The 21,312-nt window shown below is 38.6% G+C and overlaps 2 protein-coding genes across 2 annotated transcripts; both read left to right on the top strand.

Moving 5' to 3' along the window:
- Positions 1-14,858: 14,858 nt before the first annotated feature.
- On the top strand, positions 14,859-17,113 carry LOC109907068 (homeobox protein Hox-C6a-like). The gene is made up of 2 exons (XM_031794578.1): positions 14,859-15,719; positions 16,233-17,113. The coding sequence occupies exons 1-2, from the start codon at positions 15,317-15,319 to the stop codon at positions 16,529-16,531; spliced, it is 702 nt and encodes a 233-aa protein (XP_031650438.1). The 5' UTR covers positions 14,859-15,316; the 3' UTR covers positions 16,532-17,113.
- A 1,176-nt stretch (positions 17,114-18,289) lies between these two features.
- On the top strand, positions 18,290-20,954 carry LOC109908305 (homeobox protein Hox-C5a-like). Its single transcript, XM_020506927.2, has 2 exons — positions 18,290-19,204; positions 20,259-20,954. The coding sequence occupies exons 1-2, from the start codon at positions 18,718-18,720 to the stop codon at positions 20,474-20,476; spliced, it is 705 nt and encodes a 234-aa protein (XP_020362516.1). The 5' UTR covers positions 18,290-18,717; the 3' UTR covers positions 20,477-20,954.
- Positions 20,955-21,312: the final 358 nt, after the last annotated feature.

Here is a 21,312-nt window from a genome sequence, read left to right as displayed (position 1 = left end):
TCGTTCCTCTTCTTGGCTGTAAGAACTTGTTGACTGAATGCTAAATGGCTGAGCGTGCATGTGCTAGATGACTGTTTCTCCTGTCTGTCCGCTACACAACACCGAGCAATCCCTCATGTACACTGCAATGGAAAACTCAATTACATGCTATTTGTTTTAAATTATGAACAGTAAAATATGTTGTACTGCTGCAAACTGTCAATTATGGTACATTGTGGGGAAATGTTGTGTTCCGGAAATAATGGCTGTATTTGGAATACTACTGTAATTCCACCCCACATAATACTGTATTTTTGGGGCACCCACAACCTTTTGACCATTAGTGGGTGCATGGTAGTGTTGTTTCTGGCTCAATAGCATATTTTGAGACATGCATTGTCAGAGGCTATATTTGTTGCACACGTGAGTGAGAATGCTGTACCAACTTAGCTCCTATGTGGTTATCGTGCCCACCAACTTAAAATGTATAGGGGAAAGATTGGAGCGGCAGCAAGCCTTGAACCTTAACATTTGCCATGTAGTCGCTGCCGGTTTATAAGCCTTTGTTAAGGTCTATAAAAGTGCATGTGATATATAAACCAAATATACATTTTTATCAACTGGGTTGTTCAAGCCCTGAATGCTGATTGGCTGACAGTCGTGGTATATCAGACCATGTACCATAGGCATGACAAAACATTTATTTTTACTGCTCTAATTACACTGGTAACCAGTTTGTAATAGCAATAAGGCACCTAGTGGTATATGGCCAATATAGCACAAAACACAAATAGGGCTGTATCCAGGCACTCCGTGTTGGGTCTTGCATAAGAGCAGCCCTTGGCCGTAGTATATTGGCCAGACGCCACACCACCTTTGGCCATATTGCTTAAATATGCTGCAATGTTAGTAAACACGTTACCTAGCAGCCAACCTGCTTGCGCCAATCCCTCGCAATTACAGTAAAATAATGTGAAATACAAACTCCTCCCCTCAATTTCATTCATTCCGATTATGGTAGCCTCGACTTTTTTACAGTATAATGCAGTCAATTGTATTGTATTGTAGTATGTGTCGTTGCACAGTACTTGCTTTGATACCATGTTTATATTACAGTAAGTGTGATATGAAATGCAGAATTTTACATGCCACCGAGGTGCCTGTAAGCTACTGTCAAAATCACAGTAACCCCATTTACAGTGTAGGCTACAGAGCAGACAAGGGCTGCACACCGGATTCTACTAATTAGCTGCTCAACAAGACCTTAACTAGCAGAATCAGATATGCTAAATTAGGGTTGGACTGAAAACCTACAGGACAGTAGACCTCCAGGAAGAGGGTTGGGCAGCCCTGGACTAGACAATACCCTCAAAACATTTTAAAGGAATGGCACACTGTTGATTATTATTGTGCCAATACCCATTAGACTACACTATAAAAAGTAACTGTCGAACTCATTAAAGAAATTGAGTAGTGGCTACTCAAACATCTCCAACAGTCAGTAGAACTCAAATCATAAAAGTCGTACTAACTCAGATGTCAACAAGATTTCTTATCACTTAATGTTTTTGAGTACAGTTAACAAATATTAGGTTATTGAGTAAGTATAACTTCATTTATTTGTGTTCTGCTAATCTAAAGTGATTGAGATTTTACAAGTCATAATTATTTCATATTTTAAAGTAAATCTAATGTTTATTAAATAAGTTGCTCTTGTTTGATTCTATTATGTTTTGCATCTGTACTTAAATGAATAAAGTAAGAGTCAAACACATTGATATTTGAGTAAAAAACACTTCTGTGTTGTGCTGATATAGAATTATTACGTATTTGCAAGTTATGAATATACTAGTGCTACGTGGTTAATGTATATATGTTTTTATTTATGATACTTTCACACAATGTTGTATGCATGTTTAAAGAAAGAAATGTTTATTTCTAAAATAGTATTAAGCATATGTTATGCTACAAGTTGTAATTGATCATGATGAATAGATATCAAAACCGTCAGGCAAATTGATGTTGAATAATGAGACAAGTCATTCCCACCATCAACAAGGTGTGTAGTACCACTCTTCATGATAGAGGCTAATGCAGCTTCCTGTCATTTCGTCCTCTCTCCAGTTACTGCTAGAGGAATGAGCACTGTGCTCAACAATGCCTGCTATAAAGTGGAATAAAATGACAAATGGTCAAATACATAAAACAATGTTAAACATTAAGACACGACCACTGAAAATCACTAATCCGAATTTCAAAGGAGAACCAAAACACTTCATTACTTATGTATTGAACACTGAAATACGTTCAGTTCAGTGGAGGCTGCTGAGGGGAGGACAGCTCATAATAATAGCTGAAATGGAGTAAATGGAATGGCATCAAACACATGGAAACCATGTTTCATGTATTTAATACCATTCCACTGATTCCGTTCCAGCCATTACTATGACCCCGTTCTCCCCAATTAAGATGCAACCAACCTCCTGTGTTTGAGTTGAGTTACTCAAATGATTCTTGGCAACAGGTTTCCACGACAACGGAAAATTGTTAGCAAAACGAATGACTTTTTACAGTGGAGCTCTGATGCAATATTGCCACTTAACTTGAAGTTGTACTCGTAGCCTGCATATTTCTCCATAGTCCACTTTGACGGCCAGAAGCTTCTCAGTGCCACAGCCCCTTGACTTATTTCACATTTTGTTGTGTTAAATCCGCATTAGGGCAATTATTTTGAGATACTAGCTCTATCGTTGACTGTGTCTCCAAGAGACCGATAGAACAATTCTCATTGTACTTGGTACTGGAAAACTATCGCTCAAAACATGTCGAGCCACAGAGTGTTTGTCTATTGGTAATATGATTGATGGATTTCTAACTCTGTATGAAATGATTGATTACACCTGCTGGTCATTTCAATGTAAATGGTGATAAAAGTGTTACTAGATGTAACTGCAGAGTCATTATATCAATAACTGAATATGGTTCAGACATCCCTGTTCACATTACACAGTGGAACAGGTCAAGTGTAGCCCTATTTTGTTGTGTTACAGCCTGAATTTACAATTTATTATATTGACATTGTGTGTCACTGGCCTACACACAATACACCATAATGTCTAAGTGGAATTACGTTTTAAGACATTTTTACAAATTAATAAAAAATGAAAAGCTGGGGCACCTATAGCTAGATGGGTAAAACAAATATACATACATGTATTTTCCTTTGAGCATGGTGATGTTATTAAATAAATGTTGAATGGTGTATCAATACATCCAGTCACTACAAAGATACATGCAGGCATCCTTCCTGATCCAGTTGCTGAAGAGGAAGGAAACCTCCCAGTGATTTCACCATGAGGCCAATGGTGACTTTAAAACAATTACAGTTTAATGGCTGTGATAGGAGAAAACTGAGGATGGATCCACAACATTGTACTTACTCCATGATGGGGATCCTGAGTGGTGCAGCTGTCTAAGCACTGCATCTTAGTGCTTGAGGCATTACTACAGACCCTGGTTCAATTCCAGGCTGTGATTGGGAGTCCCATAGGGTGGTGCACAATTAGCCCAGCATCATCTGGGGTTAGGGTTTGGTTGGGTAGGCTGTCATTGTAAATACGAATTTGTTCTTTATGTCCTGAATACAACGTGTTATGTTTAGGACATATCCAACAACACATCACTGAGTACCACTCTTCATATTTTCAATGGTGGTGGCTGCATCATGTTGTGGGTATGCTTGTCGTCAGCAAGGACTACAGAGTTTTATTTAGGATAAAAAGAAATGGAATAGAGCTAAGCAGAGGAGGAAAACCTGGTTCAGTCTGCTTTCCAACAGACACTGGGAGACAAATTCACCTTTCAGCAGGACAATAACTGAAAACACAAGGTAAAATAGACACCAGAGTTGCTTACCAAGACGACATTGAATGTTCTTGAGTGGCTTACTTACAGTTTTGACTTAAATTGGTCTGAAAGTTTATGGCAAGGCTTGAAAATATCTGTCTAGCAATGATCAACAAACAACTTGACAGAGGTTGAAAATGTTAAAAAAGAATGTGCAAATGTTGCACAATCCAGGTGTGCAAAGCTCTTAGAGACTTACCCAGAATGACACAGCTGTGATCGCTGACAAAGGCGATTTTAACATGTAGTGACTCAAGATATATTAGTGTTTATTTGTCATTATTATTATGTTTTAATTTTTTAATTTTTTACACATGTTAGTATTTTTCTTCCACTTTGAAATGATTTAGTATTCTGTGAACATCCTTGACAAAACAAGACAAATCAATTTAATCCCACCTTGTAACACAACAAAATGTGGAAAAGTCAAGGGGTGTGAATACTTTCTGAATGCATCAAAAAAGGGTTCCACTATGTTTACAACCCTTTTATGGCTTTATAGAACCATTTTTATGGTTCTTTATAGAACCTTTATGGATAATGCTTTCTCAATCTCAACGTTTCTTTGTAGAACCATGCTGGGTCTGGTTTAATAGCTATATTATATTGTTTAAATTCCATAGGTTCATTATTGTGTTTATTAACAAGTTGAATCAGGTGTGCTAGCTCTGGAACAGCTGGAGGTCCTTGAGGAGAGAACTAGGAACTACTGACTAGTCAACTGTTCTCAATAGACACAAGACCATACTTTCACAACACACCGTCACTGGCCTCAGTCATATCAAATATGGAACAGGCAACACAACAGATTGGATGAACTGCAATCGCCCCCACATTTTAATTATCACTTAAAGATGAGAAAAACACTTTTTTGAAATGCAAAGAACCATTGAAGGGCTCTAAGTGTTCTTTGGGTCAGTATGGTTCCACATAGAACCATCACCCTTCCTAAAGAACCCTTGAGGAACCCAAATTTTTTGCATGTAAGGTGACCAGTGTATTTGTATACCTTCATACATAACTTAAAATAAAATAAAAACACTTAATGCACTCTGCACTTGACAGTATCACTGATTTATTGAGGTTAAATATTGGCCATGGCCTCAAAGCCTTCTTCAGAGCATTCATATACATAAACATTAAATACATTTATACATACATAGCTCCACATGCATAAACATTCATTGAAGTTGCAGGAAATGTATCACCTCTCACCACCCTCAAAAGAGGTAAGGTTTACAGACTGCTCCTCGCCATACTGTTAATCATAATTATGATGGCTGCAGGCTGATTTCCCAGAGACAGCAGTGACTTACTTTAGATTTATGTGTGAACACGTGTGGAACATTGGAATTTAGATGTTATCAATCATAACTTTTAAATATGGAGTTAAGACAAACCCCAGTCTTCTGCATTTGGACCATTGAGTATGGTTCTATGAATACAGGGACTGAAGGTCCAACAGTAGAGAAGCAATGGTTCAGCCCATAGAATCAGAGAAAATAATAGTCCTTCTATATTGCTTCATCAGAGAAAGCCATTCTTATTTTTTTCTGTTCCAATCCTCCCAAAGACAAACACACCGCACATTGGGAGGAGCACAGGGTCAGCTGCAGTGTAGCATGCCAGGAGTTAGCTAGGGGTTAAGTGTCTTGCTCAAGGGCACAAAGGCAGCCAATTGTAGCTTGGTTCTGAAACTAGCAGCCCTCCAGTTGTGGGTTAGTCTCTTCTATTGCCTGACCCGGGATTCGAACCTTTGGGATAACATAATTGTTTATGCATGGGTGAATGGATCATATAAAACTGCAGTGTTGGAGACAACAACATCAGAAGGAGTCTGTTTATTCTTGAGAGATTAGAGCTCCCACATCTTGAATAGAAATGTGTTTATGAACCAATCTGGTAATGTTATATTGTTATTTAGGAAACAAGTGTGTCATACCTTTGCTTTCTACTGTTTGATCAAATGTTCTCAGAGAAAGATAAAATCCCCGTAAAACAAGGCCTATTCCACAGGGATTAGTTTTGAGCCCGGGGTTGAGGCCCATTGCTATTCTGCACTCCCTATTGTAGGACTTGAACTGTGTGCCACTGTACAGCTTTGGTAATGTATGGAGATGTATAGCAATCACCCTTATCAGAATGTGTTTGCCGTTTTCTATAAGATGTGTTTTGGGGCATCTCGAGCAACCTGGCTATCTCGAACCATTTATTTATTTAACCTTTATTTAACTAGGCAAGTCAGTTAAGAACAAATTCTTATTTACAATGACGGCCTAAATTGTATAACCAGTTACTACATGGAAATCAACCTCAATATACACCATCATAACTAGTCACATACTAAAAATAAATATTGTTTAACTTAATTAATTGCAGCAATATGCATCACCTCAATAAAAATTGGATGTAAACATGTAAACAACAGTAGTCCAAAACACAAATTATATTCAGATATTATCCCAAAATGTCATTCAAAATGCATCTTAAACATTCAAAACTGATACTTAACGATGTATTTTCTGTGTTGATATGTTTCTGTAAATCGAAAACAAAAGAAGAATGAGGAGGATAATATTTTAAAGGCCTATAGCCTATTTTCTAAAGCCTACTACTATAAGATACCTACTTAATAAGTTATTGCACAACTTGTTTTTCTCAAATAAAATAATTATCTCGAATGAAACGGCTATTCAATAAAAATTCAGGAACTTGCATGAATGCACATTGTAAAATGTAGTTCAAATCTTCTCGGTTGTCATTCCAAAAGTAGCACAAAAAATATAGGCCTATCAGTGTTTTCATTTTTTTTCGTATCCTACTGATAAATGACTTGGCATTAGGTAAGGTTATTTATTTTAAAACTATTATTGCATGCTTGTAGCGTATTGAAAATACAGGAAGCTTCCGTGCAATCAACAATTATCTGTAAGAATTGTCTGACCGTCGGGCTTTTGTGTGTATACTTTTAACAGATTCCCGTTTAGGTTTAGTCTACTTGCCATAAACTTTAATAGTGCTATAAATGGGGCTAGCTATATCCGGAAACACGGTGTTTTTCTTTTTATGGTGTGCAATGTCGACTCATCCTGCGACATGGCACATGGCCTGCACAGACAAGATGCAACTTGCCTCGGTGTATGTATATCATTTATTTATATCTTAATCATAGCTGTGGAATTTACAAAATTATCTATCTTTCTTTCTTATCTCACAGAGAGACTAATGATATAGCCTTTGTCTGTGTTAAGCGACAAGACTAGATCTATTTGGAATGCCAAGAGGATGGAAAATGTTGTAGGCCTGAAAAAAATGTAATCAACTATTGTAGGCTTATAGTATACCTACTGCGAAACAAATCAAACGTGTTTCTCTCCAATATCACCGCCTGCTCTTTTGAATTATCCGAGAAATGTACTCTTCCAACTTTAAATGCCATAAGGCCTGGGCTAGATCTTCACATTACCTCATCTTTATTCGGAACCTTTCTATTTTACAGTATCCTAAAAGAGGTCTGCCTACTGACTTGTTTTGCTCAAATAGGCCTATATCCCTAGTTCCGTCTGATTTTCAGATGTACACTTCACTGCAATGTTCTGTCTAACATTTTCAGCGAATATGCCTAAATGTTTAAATTCACATGTGAAGCTTTCCAATCCTCTATATGTTCTTGGACGGAAAGGCTAAATCAAGCTTTTGGGTGTGGGAAATATCTAACACTTACCCTATATGAAGTATTCATGAGAATATGAAAAACGAAAGGATATAATTTTCACACGTTGTAGGTCTGTGCATATAGTAGCATATATTTGAATCGAATGAAGATTGATGAATCGAATTAATTGAACCTGAGCATAAACCTACTATATTGAAGGTGTTGATTGAGGTGCATGGCCTCAAACTATATCTACTTACCTAATAGGCTGTGTGTGTGTGTGTGTGTGTGTGTGTGTGTGTGTGTGTGTGTGTGTGTGTGTGTGTGTGTGTGTGTGTGTGTGTGTGTGTGTGTGTGTGTGTGTGTGTGTGTGTGTGTGTGTGTGTGTGTGTGTGTTTGTGTTTGTGTTTGTGAAGCTTCCAATAGTTTATTCATTGCCAATGTTCACATTGGTGGATACATTGAGATATTGATATAAAGTAGCATATTGGGGAATACTCTCACATCATTGAGGTGGAACAGGTATTTGCATTGCTTCCGTTTTGCTCTTTATTACACTAGAAATATTAAGAAAATATTTAGGTCTATAGAACTTTGTCCTCAAGAAGGAGAAAAGTACTAGGATGTCCAATACATTCCTAGTTGTTTTGGGATACATTTACAGCTGAGTAATCAACGTTTACGACTGAATCCATTCTGGGATTGGTTGCAGCGAGCCACGTGGCACACCCGCTCGGTGAACATGAACTTTATGCTGTTCTCTATTCCTCGGATCTCACGTTATATAAGCAGCTCTCCCAGCAGGGGCTTAGAAATTATATCGCCAATACATTATTTTCCTTCAGTATAGACTAAATAGCAGTTAAGCTTTTGGATATGGAACGCATTTGGTCTAGGCTACATTCCCTTCCCGACGTGCTCCTGCCTCGCCGTTGGAAATGGCTTCACGACAGTCACAGCCTTTACCAGCCCCTGTCTACGGTAGCCTATCCTAGAGGAACAATAACCCAACGGTTGCACAAAGAGAGAAAGAGAAAGCAGCGGACAGTAAATTATGCTGGTTACCAAATTGTTCAATTTAGTTTTTGCTTTTCGATCCGTCGGCAGATTTGGAGACATTTGCCATGCGCGGTGTAGCGGCGTAGAGGTCCATTTGCCAGGATCACCGACATACCCTTCCACTGGACCAGTGATCCTGCGTCACGGTCACTACAAACAACTCCGAGAACGCAGATGCGGGTAAGATAGCGATTCCGTGATCCTTCCTCACTGGCTTGTATCTGGATATGAACCGTATCTGTTAGAAGGGGGCATTTGAGACGTTATGCCATTCACGCTATATGGTATCAGATACGTGAGGGGAAAGACATTGGATATGAATGCTATTGATGTATATTTTGCGTATTCGTGACCTGACCTGCAGGCTACTGTAACCTCAGTTGTTTCCCTATAGTATGCAAGACTGCCTCCGCTTGTAAATTGATACTTCAGTAGTGCACTGTTCAGAAAATCAATGACGCACCGTCTAGATGTAATCATATGTTATGCTAGAGTGTGGTTTGTTTTGTCGAAGATAGCTTGCCTTGGGTGGGTAAATATTGCGAGAGGATCCACTGTGGGGACCATGTTGTTTTGTGGTAAGCAGCGCTATGTTCATTTGGGGCTTGAATCTTTCTTTGCCATTCTTCCAGATTATAGAGATGACATTGAACTGTGTTTTGGACACACACACACACACACACACACACACACACACACACACACACACACACACACACACACACACACACACACACACACACACACACACACACACACACACATACACACACGCACACACACACACACACACACACACACACACACACACACACACACACACACACACACACACACACGACTGTTGTTCACTGCTATTAACAGTGCCCCCTTGTGCCTACCGCTTCCACGGCGGGGGTTAGGGGTAGTGTAGGGGGAGTAGTGGGTTATTTGGTATTGGGGGGGTATTTTATTGGGATCCCCACTAGCTGTTGCGAATGAAGCAGCTACTCTTCCTGGTGTCTAAACAAAACATGGAACATGACATAATACAGAACATTATTAGACATGAATAGCTCAAGGACAGAACTACATCTGTTAGTCAGTCTGTAGGCTGGCTATATATACCACAATAGTGTGGATATAACTTCATATAGAGCTGAAATATGTGCATACCAAAATGACTGAACCTGTCACCAGCATGCACGCAGCTTGGAATATCGTATGAAATATTTCAACCGTCCCCATTTTGAAATTATGTCTGTATTGGTGGGTTGTGAGACGGCCTATGAGTAGAAAATAAACATTTTCTTTTCTGATACAATAATAAAGCTGTACACAACAACAAGGATTCAATATTTAATTATATTAACTGAAGGAACACCAGCAACAGCAAACATGGTCAAAATCATAATAACAAAAATAACAATAAATCATTATCAAAATAATCGTCATGATCACATTCCCTATAAACATTCATATGCACACACATAGGGCAGAATCCTTGCTTAAGATATCCACGCCTAACTAGCCTACAACTTGCGCGTAAATCAAATTGCTAAGGTTTACGCACGAGCTTCGTTAAGCTTCCCGCAGGAGATTTTACGCACGAGCGTCATCATTTTTGGATCACCAATAGTGTATACTGAGCTCCATAGGATATAACCCTTTACCTGTGCATAATTGGTTAAATATGGTAAACACTTGTACATTAATTTGCCCTAAATACACATGGCATGCATGTGTAGTGATGGCAAAGCTACGTGAAAGGGGGGGGGGGGGGGGTTACATATTGTGTCTTTTCTATTTATTTCTATAGCCTAAAGTAAAGCCATTATTGCTAAAAGAAGAGCATTTGATCACTTCAGCATGCTCGCAGGTGCGTTTAATTCATACTGGCACCTATCAAATGTTAGGTCATTGTGCGCGAACCTTTTTCCCCCCATGGTTTCCTATTGTGCTTGTCATGGGGGTTACATCTTAGCTCTTCAGTGGGTTATCCTTGAGAGAGAGAGAGAGAGCGAGACAGAGACAGAGACAGAGTGAGAGAAATATCCTTCAAATAAAAAATTCATAACACAGAAGCCATATATTACTAACATGCGAACTCGCTTCCCCAACCCCTTGTAACTAACGTTACACTTCAAAATCTTACATCAACGATTGACCCAACTCACTTGTAAAAATGAATAGAGTGTATAATATTCCAGATGTCAGTTTGCAGATATACACTGGCTTTATTAATGCAGAAAATAGTGATTTATTGTTTGTCTGTATTTGGCTGCTTTTTTAAAGGTTTATCAAACCCAATGGATATCATACATTTTTATATTTAGAAAATATAGCAAATGCCTATGGGGTTATTTTTTATTGGGGATTTGAAACTTATAATAGGGCCATGCGCTGTACGGTCAAAGGTTTTAATGTCTATTACACATTGTTGTTGAATCAGCAATCAAAATAGAATATAATTTCTAATTAACATGATTTACGATGTGTTTTAGTCACCTTAAACAGCCTCATCTCTCATTAGCCTTGTGCATAACAGGCATAAAGCCTATACCCCACTGGGCTAAAACTGGTTAAATCAATGTAGTTTCCACGTCATTTCAACCCCCCCCAAAAAATATGTGATGACGTTGCATCAACGTGGGAAGCTAATTGGATTTGGTAAGGGTATTTCGTATTTCTATTTTATTATGTTGTTACAGTTTAAGATCAAACGTTGCAACAGTAGGCTATTACAACCAACAAGCTCTCAGTCTCACTGCAGAAATATACGTTATTGCACTTATGTCAAATTTCGAAGTTCCTCCAAAGTCAAATTTTGAATTGTTTTTGACACCCCGGGTTGCTCCTCCTGATTACAACTACAAGTGTGTGATACCATTATTAGGCCTAATTGGACTGTTCTGGCTTGTTTCCTCATTTACTACTACTACTAAGAATGATCATTAAAATAATGATATCGTTTTGAGTAAATTATTAGTATTATTATTGGCAGCAGTAGTAGGCCTAGTAGATAATAGGGTAGTAAGCTACACGCATATAGCCTATAAAGTGCAACAGTGCAGATGTTCCTCTTCAAAGAAATACCGGCCAAACGGGCTCTTTCCTCTCTGCTTCAAAAGCACGTAATTTGTGGGCTGCCATAAACCACTTAGGCATAGGCATACAGCTCATTCTCCCAGCTCACATCACTATACCGCATACCAACAGCTCTTGTGAATTATGCAATGGAACTACCACAAACTCCAGGGTATAAAAACAAAAATCATCAGAGTTGGTTTATAAACAATTATGTAAAATACTTCGGTCATATAGGGGTAAAATGTATAGAGCCTATAAAGGGTATAAAAAGTGAAATACCGATGTATTAAGTGCAGTCATATCATTGAGGTTCGCACTCAGACATCTCCTCAGTCACAGTTGACAACACATTGAAGTACGTGATGTTGATACATTGTGAGTATTGCTGATTTCGGTCGCGCGCTCGGCTGTATGGCTCTCATCATTTGCTAGGCACCCAGACTTATGTAGCCCAAGCAGTAGTCCTATACAGTCTGCGACCATTTTGGCTTAGTTGAGTGTAGGAGGAGAATCCTAATTCTATTCACAGAATGGGGACACTATTTATGTAGGCTAGTGAAATGCAAACTTGTGAGTATAAACGAAAGCAACTTTAATAGAACATTTAATGGGAAGGATATCGGCATATAGGTCTCATTTCGGAGTTATGACGCACTTTCAACTGCCTTTCATTTCCTCAAGTAGTTAACACAATAACACACATGTAATACTGTTTACAATTAGAGGTTTTTAAGATGAAATATTCCTTCTTGGTTTTCCTATTTTTTTTCTCCCTGTTTGCCAGTCTGCGGATGTCACATATGGCCACTAATCCAGTGGGAAACATTTATTGCACCACAGACTTCCTCGTCTTTGTTCTGTCCTCGCTTTTATGGCCTGTTTAGGCCAGAACAGGAGCATAGACCTACATCTGCAAGTTAAAGATTCGTTTTGTTGTTGTCTGTATAGATATCCCCTTGTCAAATACATTTGTATACATTTGTAGTTTCAATACTGTGAAATCTCAATGTATTGTCAATACTATATATTATTACTATTGATTATTGAAAACAATTTGGAAATATCGGCAATGTTTAGCTAATATCGTTCTCTAATCAACGTTTTGTTATCGAATAGCTTGAAGGTTGTTTGAACAATCAAATGAATCAATCTGAATTGATTTACGTGCAGGTCTGTTTTGATGCTGCAGATGGAAGGCTTTGCAGTAGTCTATTGTTGAATGAACTTTGTCACACACGGAGAACAAAAGACTTCAATGGGGAATATTGGTATCCTATCTGCAAGATCACAACAGTTGTGTCGAGTTTGTACCTCATTTTATCCGGGTATTCATTCAATGATTAATGACTCTTGTTAATGATAAATGACTCAATTCCCTCAGTTATGCACGAGCTCATGTCATAGGCCTACATATAACACAATTATAAGTCTATTTTTGATTTGATTTGATTTATTAGGACCCCCATTAGCCGACGCCAATGGCAACATCTAGTAGTGCTGAGGTCCGACACATAACGAAAAGAACATTACAAACCTAATACTTTACAATTTACATACATATGGTGTAGAGCTAAAGTCCTGGGCTATTTCAAAATATACCTCCTTGTTTAAGATAGCCTACATCATGTCACCGATACTAAAATCATATAAATATTGTTCATTTATGTAATATTTGTGTGAAAGAAACACACATAACATATATTTAAGCAATAACGCATGAGGGGTGTGGTATATGGACAATATACCACGGCCAGGGGCTATACCCAGACGACGCAACGCGGAGTGCCTGAATACAGCCCTTGTCAAACGCTCTAACCACTAGGCTACCCTGCCGCTACCTTGCCGCCCCTGAATACAGCTAAGGGCTGTACAGTTAGCTGTACAGTTAGCTGTACAGCCCTTAGCTGTATTCAGGGGCGGCAAGGTAGCGGCAAGGTAGCGGCAGGGTAGCCTAGTGGTTAGAGCGTTTGACAAGTAACCGGAAGGTTGCGAGTTCAAACCCCCGAGCTGACAAGGTACAAATCTGGCGTTCTGCCTCTGAACAGGCAGTTAACCCACTGTTCCTAGGCCGTCATTGAAAATAAGAATTTGTTCTTAACTGACTTGCCTAGTCAAATAAAGTTACAAAAAATAATAGCTGTGGCCATATACCACAAATTCCCCAGGTGCCTTATTGCTATTATAAACTTATTACCAACATAATTAGAACAGTAAAAAAATTGTTTTTTTTATCATTCACGTGGTATATGGTCAGAAATACCATAGCTTTCAGCCAATCAGCATTCAGGACTCTAACAACCCGGTTTATAATATGCAATTTGGGACTGATATTACAGTATTTGGTGAGAGAGTATTGTGGTTAGGTGAATAAATACCTAGCTCTAAATTTCTAAGATGTGATTGTATCCGTAAAAGTGCTCTGTGGGTACATCCTCTGACATAGCCTGATCAATGCTGTACTCACGGTTGATTGTTGGATTATCAGGATAGAAGGTGGAAACAGTTAATAGCGTAGTAACTTTAAATAAAACATATTTTAGTATTTTTCTTTGAGATTATAATCCAACACATTCGTTTCAGAGGCTCGAGATTTATACATAGAGTTATTTATTGGTGAGCTGGGCAACGTCAGTTGGTTTTATTGCCCATCACAGAGGAGACCCTAAACGCATTCTTAGCATCCCCGACCTTCCCCCTAACAATCGGAATGACCAGTTCAGAGCCGAGCCACGATACTTACCTACGTCATGTAATGCATTTCATACACGATGTAAATCATGGAAAGAATGTAAGAAATTCTTGCTTCAGCAAAAACACAAGAACCAACAAAGCACGCGAGTTTTATGAGAGTGCTACCGATACATAAACGTCTAAATGTACAACTCACCCTGAAATGGTGTACAGTGCTCAGGTCAAACAATTACATTATACAAATATATTTGTACATTGTACTTGTTAGTGGCATTTACAATATGCAAAATATGTGCTTGCAAACTACCTTCTCTCTCTCTCTCTCTCTCTCTCTCTCTCTCTCTCTCTCTCTCACACACACACACACCCACACACACACACACACACACACACACACACACACAATATTCCACTATTCCCCATAAGCAGGCTAAACAGAGGTAAAGATATCAATTGAGTTGTCCCATTTATAAAATGACATAAACTGTATTCTGGTTTTGGACAGGCAGCAGTTTGATATTGCTGACAGATACACATGTCACTTATATGTTTATATTGTCTTGTTTTCTTGCTGAGTAGCTTCACTAACTTCATGCATGTGTTTTCTGACTGTGTTGTTAGAGCTAAAGCTGGTTATCTAAAAGCTACGGTTTCCTTTTAACTCCTTGCTCTCAATTGGTGGAGAATGGTCAGCTGACATTGTCATATTTTCCCTCTCGGAGCCTCAGCTAAAACACTCGGGTTAGTGCGTCTTACTGGAAATTAATAATATTGAAATCTCAAGGAACCGTCCATTTTACAGAAGCAGATAACGTATAAAAGGAAGGTTTTGCAAAGGTGTGTGAGATAGACAGAGTATAAAGAGAGACGGGAAGGGGGAGCTACTGAGAGAGGGAAGTGAAGATAAAAAAAAACGATAAAGTGGGGAGAGTTAAAGGAGAGGGTTACAGGCAAGGTATGAATTCGTATTTCGCAAACCCGTCGCTCTCCTGCCATTTATCCGGTGGTCAAGATGTTTTGCCAAACGTGTCCCTAAATTCCACAACTTATGACACAGTGAGACATTTTTCCTCGTATGGGGCTGCTGTGAACCAGAATCGAATATACTCAAATCCTTTCTATTCTCCCCAAGACAATGTTGTTTTTGGGCCGAGCCGGGCATCCTATGAGTATGGATCTAATGTGTTTCTTCAAGACAAGGATGGGGGTCTTGCCAGTTGCAGACAAACAAGCAGAGGGCTGAATGCACAAAGCCACAGTGCTCAGGAGTACAGCTTGGATCACGCCAGAGGAGGATCGCAGGAGCAGAAAGCTAACGTCCAGATTTACCCCTGGATGCAGCGAATGAACTCTCACAGCGGTGAGTTTTACTACAACAAATAAATTAAGTAAATGGGTCAGTTTTACGATATGTCTTAGCAACAGAGCAACTTCGTTTTTATGGCCCCATAAAACATCATTGTATCGTCTCGCCCTGGTGAAAGGCCTCCTTTCTGAGTATGCGTAACTATTCTAAGAGTTGCCCCAAATTGTATGTTTTGTTTAACCTGAATCTTATATATTTAATTTAAACAATTTGCATAAATAATGTATATTTTACAAACAGACGTTGGACATATTACGTATCATGGTTTGGAGAACCGCTTGTTTATTTCACAGCATGCCAGATGCGTTACTACCCGGAGCAGAAATAGGCTATTTTGGACATGAATCGCTGCCATCACATTGTCAGTACTTTTGTAATGTCTAATCTAGATGATGGTGATTAAATAATCTGATATCAGAAAAATGTACAGATTGGTTATGTATATGTGTGTGTGTGTGTGTGTGTGTGTAATCCAATACTTTGTTTTCTTTTCTTTTAACTGCACAGGAGTTGGATTTGGATCAGACAGACGCAGAGGACGCCAGATATACTCCCGTTACCAAACACTGGAACTGGAGAAAGAGTTCCATTTCAACCGCTATCTAACCAGACGTAGACGTATCGAAATAGCAAACGCTCTCTGTTTGACAGAACGTCAGATCAAAATTTGGTTCCAGAACCGTCGTATGAAATGGAAGAAAGAGAGCATTCTAACGTCTACGGTGACAGGGAGTGAATTAACAGGGACCTCCGTGGAGGAAGGAGACGGCGTGGAGAAGGAAGAGGGAAAAAATCAAAATGAATGAAAGAAAGACACTTAAAACGAAATCATGAGACTACAACTAAACTACCTAGCCATTCAAGGACCAGAAACTCTAATGCATGATATTATTCTGCTATTTGCCCACCCCCCATCTATGTATCGATTTGTATCACTTCAACCAATTCACATAAGTAATTCATAGGCATGGTTTACAAACACAATATGCATAAGCATTCCAAATGTGAAGGAAATGCGAAGGCACACTTATTTTGTTTTTGATAATATAGGTATTTGAAGCTTTACTTTCCCATGAATCCCATCGTAATTGTGTGTTGTGCAATATGCATCTAGCAAATATCCTGAAAGCTCTCATGGGGTGAACAACACTACCTAAATTGTAGATATGCCTGTATATATTCTATGTACGCTTATGTGTACCCTGTGTAGCTCAAATGGACGTTCTCATAAAGTGGCACTTACCACTGTTTAGCCTAATAAACGTTTTGGGTTACCCAAGACTACCTAATAAAGAGGACAAATAATACACGAGCAATCACGTTGTTTAGGTTTGTGAATTTATGTTTGATCATAATTGTGTATCATTGAATAAAATGTTTTCAAAACATGTCCGTCCCTGTCTTTTGTACAATTCTGAGCAACGGGTCATCACAATACAGATCACTAACCTCCACTACAATCCAGATACGACAGTGATGTTGTTTTGCACAATTTCTGTGTTTAGTCTGGCAAAGTATTTAATGTATTACAGGTAGCCTACAAAGTATTTAATGTATTACAGGTAGCCTACAAAGTATTTAATGTATTACAGGTAGCCTACAAAGTATTTAATGTATTACAGGTAGCCTACAAAGTATTTAATATATTACTGGTAGCCTACAAAGTATTTAATGTATTACTGGTAGCCTACAAAGTATTTAATGTATTACAGGTAGCCTACAAAGTATTTAATGTATTACTGGTAGCCTACAAAGTATTTAATGTATTACAGGTAGCCTACAAAGTATTTAATGTATTACAGGTAGCCTACAAAGTATTTAATGTATTACAGGTAGCCTACAAAGTATTTAATGTATTACTGGTAGCCTACAAAGTATTTAATGTATTACAGGTAGCCTACAAAGTATTTAATGTATTACAGGTAGCCTACAAAGTATTAAGTGAATGGATCTTTCCATGTATGAATATTACTTGACATATTACTGTTTAAGAAAGCATCCGTATTGGTTTCTATAGTCATAGTAGCCAATCCACATTTCCAAATGAAGAAGCAACGGAAACAAGTTTTGGATACCAAAATCAACTCAAACATAAGCCATAAACCATATTGTACTATAAAGCTGAAAGCTAGTCCAACCTTTAGGCAATCGGCCTATAAACAATGGCTTAGAGATTGTTTATGCTGCTCAATAAACGTTGATATGGGCAGTTTGGGCACAGGGACCTATTTCTTCCGCACTTCCGGGATGACTATCAACACGATTTAAACCAAATTAAGATAAACCTACATAGCATAATGGCGCCTCAAATAGCACAGCATTTTAATATAATAATAATTATAATAATAATAATAATTATTATTATTATTACGATAGCCGACTATGGAGCATTTGTCGTTTTGTATTGCTCAATCAGTGTTGCTGTTCATAGTGCCTCTATGGGGCAAACCGCCCCACCCCCACTAGAGGCTGGTACGTAATGTAATGCAGCAGGGCAAGGGAAGTGGGCCTATGGAGGGGCATAGATGAGATGACCGCCCTGGTCTGCCCTACACCAGACACCAGATGACGCTATTGTCTTACAGTCTCGCCCTTTTCCTCACCCAGACCCCAACATGGTCCCCAACAGCCCAAAGCACAAAGTTTACCGGGCACATTCCCCCTATTCATCAATATACCCCCGGGAATATCAAGCCAATGCATGACTGGCCAACATCAGCACGTGATCCTATTCCCCATATTTGGGCATTACACGTCGAATCAAGAAAAAAACATATATGAATGCCACCACCTATAAACCGTGGTATTAAAAAAAAAGATACCCCTTGAACTTCCAAAGAGCTTCCTATGAATAGCAACAACTAATATAAATAACAATATAACAGCAAAATATTTAGCCCAGGCTACTCTCGGATACAATATGTATTGTTAGTCTATTGCCGTTTTTACTTCATGAATCCCCTGCGCACCGTTTTTGTGTGTTTCGTGTAAGATGAGCTCGTACGTAGCAAACAACATTTTTAAGGAGCAAACGCACGAGGCATCCTCCTTTAACACCATGAATAGTTTTGGCAGTTATGGCTCTCTCTCTTCCCTCCATCAAGCCAATTATGCCTATAACGGAGGTCTTCATTTCAACGGAACATTCACCTCCTCTGATTCCACTGCGAACTCTCTGAAACGAGAAGAGATGGAAACTAGCCTGCGAGGCAATACGGACACTCAACCTCCACCACGACTACAGTCTTGCTCAGCTGCGAGCTCCCGGAACTCCGTGCAAAACTGCCTTCGTGATGGGGTACTGAGCAAAGGGACTGGAAGGCCAATGGAAGTGGTCGAAAACCCTATGACTGAAGAAAACGCAATCAAAGTCGAAACTATGCAACCCGTGAAATGTCAAAACCATTCGAAGAAGCACCAAGACAGTCAACAGCAACCGCAGATTTTTCCCTGGATGACAAAACTACACTTGAGCCACGGTAAACTGAAAAAAAAAAGCCAACTTAAAGCCTACTACTTCCCTCACTCACTCTCTCTCGCCTGCTATCCTGCTTTGTCCATTCACCGTTTTTCGTCTTGAGTTTTATAGGCCAAACGCAGGAAATAATAACACTGGCGGTCATAAATGTTATGACAAAGGCGTCTATTGCTCGTAAACCTGTTCTGTTACTGTGAAGAGGTGATCTGCCACGGTTAGATTTATGGCTGCATAATTGGATAAGAGAAACAAAAATATTAGAAAACGATAAACGAGTAGTCTTTTTTACGTGAATGTATTAATGCTTTTCAGCTCCTAACAGGTTATCATACTCTAAGATGAGTATAGGCTATAGTCTAGTTGAAGTATGTGCCCTGACCTCCGTGTGAACTTTTCACCTTGGAAAGCTCCAGATATAATTGAAAGATGGTATTCATGTCCAAAATCCACTATTGCCCATTAGGCTATAGCCTACTGCCGGAGTTACCACTAAATATTACCACTGCATTTGGTGGGTTATTAAAGACTTTTAAAGACCAAAATTATAGTTTTGCGAGTGTTCTTCCTTTTAATATTTATCTGGATTTCCCAGTGCAGCAAATGCTGTTTTTTTTCTCCAAGATTTATTTGAAATGAACAAACGCCAGAATAAATACGCTTTTGTATTCAATGAAATAGAATTAGAAGAACATTAATTTCACTGTTAGTTTACACCTTTTACACCTGCAAGGGACGAATACAATTTCATTTCATTCATCCAGAGCTTTTGTCCCATGATTTCAATTTCATTATTTCGTTCAAGCAGTTAATTTGAATTGAAATAGTTTCACTTCTTTGGGGCTTAGTCACTTGAACGTTTCATCATTTGTAAACGATTTGAATCATTTTAGATGCTGCAACTCAAAATAGAGAGGCAGTATCTTCATCTCACGTCATTCGACATTAACCTTGACCTCAGGTTATTTTTTATGTGAATTAAGATTTTATAATATTCGATAACTCTTGGATTTTCCTAAAATGTAGGCTAATGCATATTTTCTCTAATACCACTTCAGAATCATCTGACGGTAAACGCTCTCGAACCAGTTACACCCGCTACCAGACTCTGGAGTTGGAGAAAGACTTCCATTTCAACCACTACCTCACCCGTCGCAGGCGCATTGACCTCGCCAATTCCCTCTGTCTGAACGAGAGGCAAATCAAAATTTGGTTCCAGAATCGACGTATGAAGTGGAAGAAGGATTCGAAACTGAAATCAAAGGACTCAATATAAACATGGAGTTGATGACTGATCTGGAGACGAACTGCTAAAAGAAGTATGCAGAGGGAGACCATTATTCGAAACGTGAAGGCCGTTTTCATAAATCAGCACTTGTGTTACGGACTATTACATTATTAGCATATTACGTGTTTGTAACTTTACATGTGGACTTTTATTCTTTGCTTGATGGATGTAAAAATGGAAGGAAAATATTGAACAAAAATATAGTAATGTGTTGTCTAAATGTAAAGATTGTGTAAAGACCTTTGGAAGTCTTAGGGAGGAGCTGTGGACTATAAGGCCACTCCCTCTTTCATGTTTCAATGCGAATACACGAACATTCTGCCTATTCTTTTATCCTTGAGATAATAATTAAGAACATGTCAGTGAGTGATCCTGAGTGGTAATACAATCAAAGCGAGGAGACCTAACTGTTCGTGTCTCTTATAATGACGAACATTTTTTATTTGATTAAATGTCTTAAAATTCATATTTGGGCGCTGAGTGACTTTGTTGTATTCGGGCTTACAGCAAACAGACGGTTGACTTTTTGAACTATGGATTATGTCCAACCAAATATGTAAGACTTTCGTGATGGTATTTGAGGACAGCACCCATACCTATAGGCCTACCATTCCATATCTTATATATATATATATATATATATATATATATATATATATATATATATATATATATATATATATATATATATATATATATATATATATATATATATATATATGTTCGCAGTTGTCTGAACCAATCGAAACAGTGTACATATTGAATAATCTGCCACCCCCATAGATGCTCAATAATTGCATATGTACAGAAGGCCTATTGTACAA

This window comes from Oncorhynchus kisutch, linkage group LG17 (assembly GCF_002021735.2).
Source record: "Oncorhynchus kisutch isolate 150728-3 linkage group LG17, Okis_V2, whole genome shotgun sequence".
Classification (NCBI taxonomy): Eukaryota; Metazoa; Chordata; class Actinopteri; order Salmoniformes; family Salmonidae; genus Oncorhynchus; species Oncorhynchus kisutch.
This window is presented reverse-complemented; position numbering and strand designations above follow the sequence as displayed.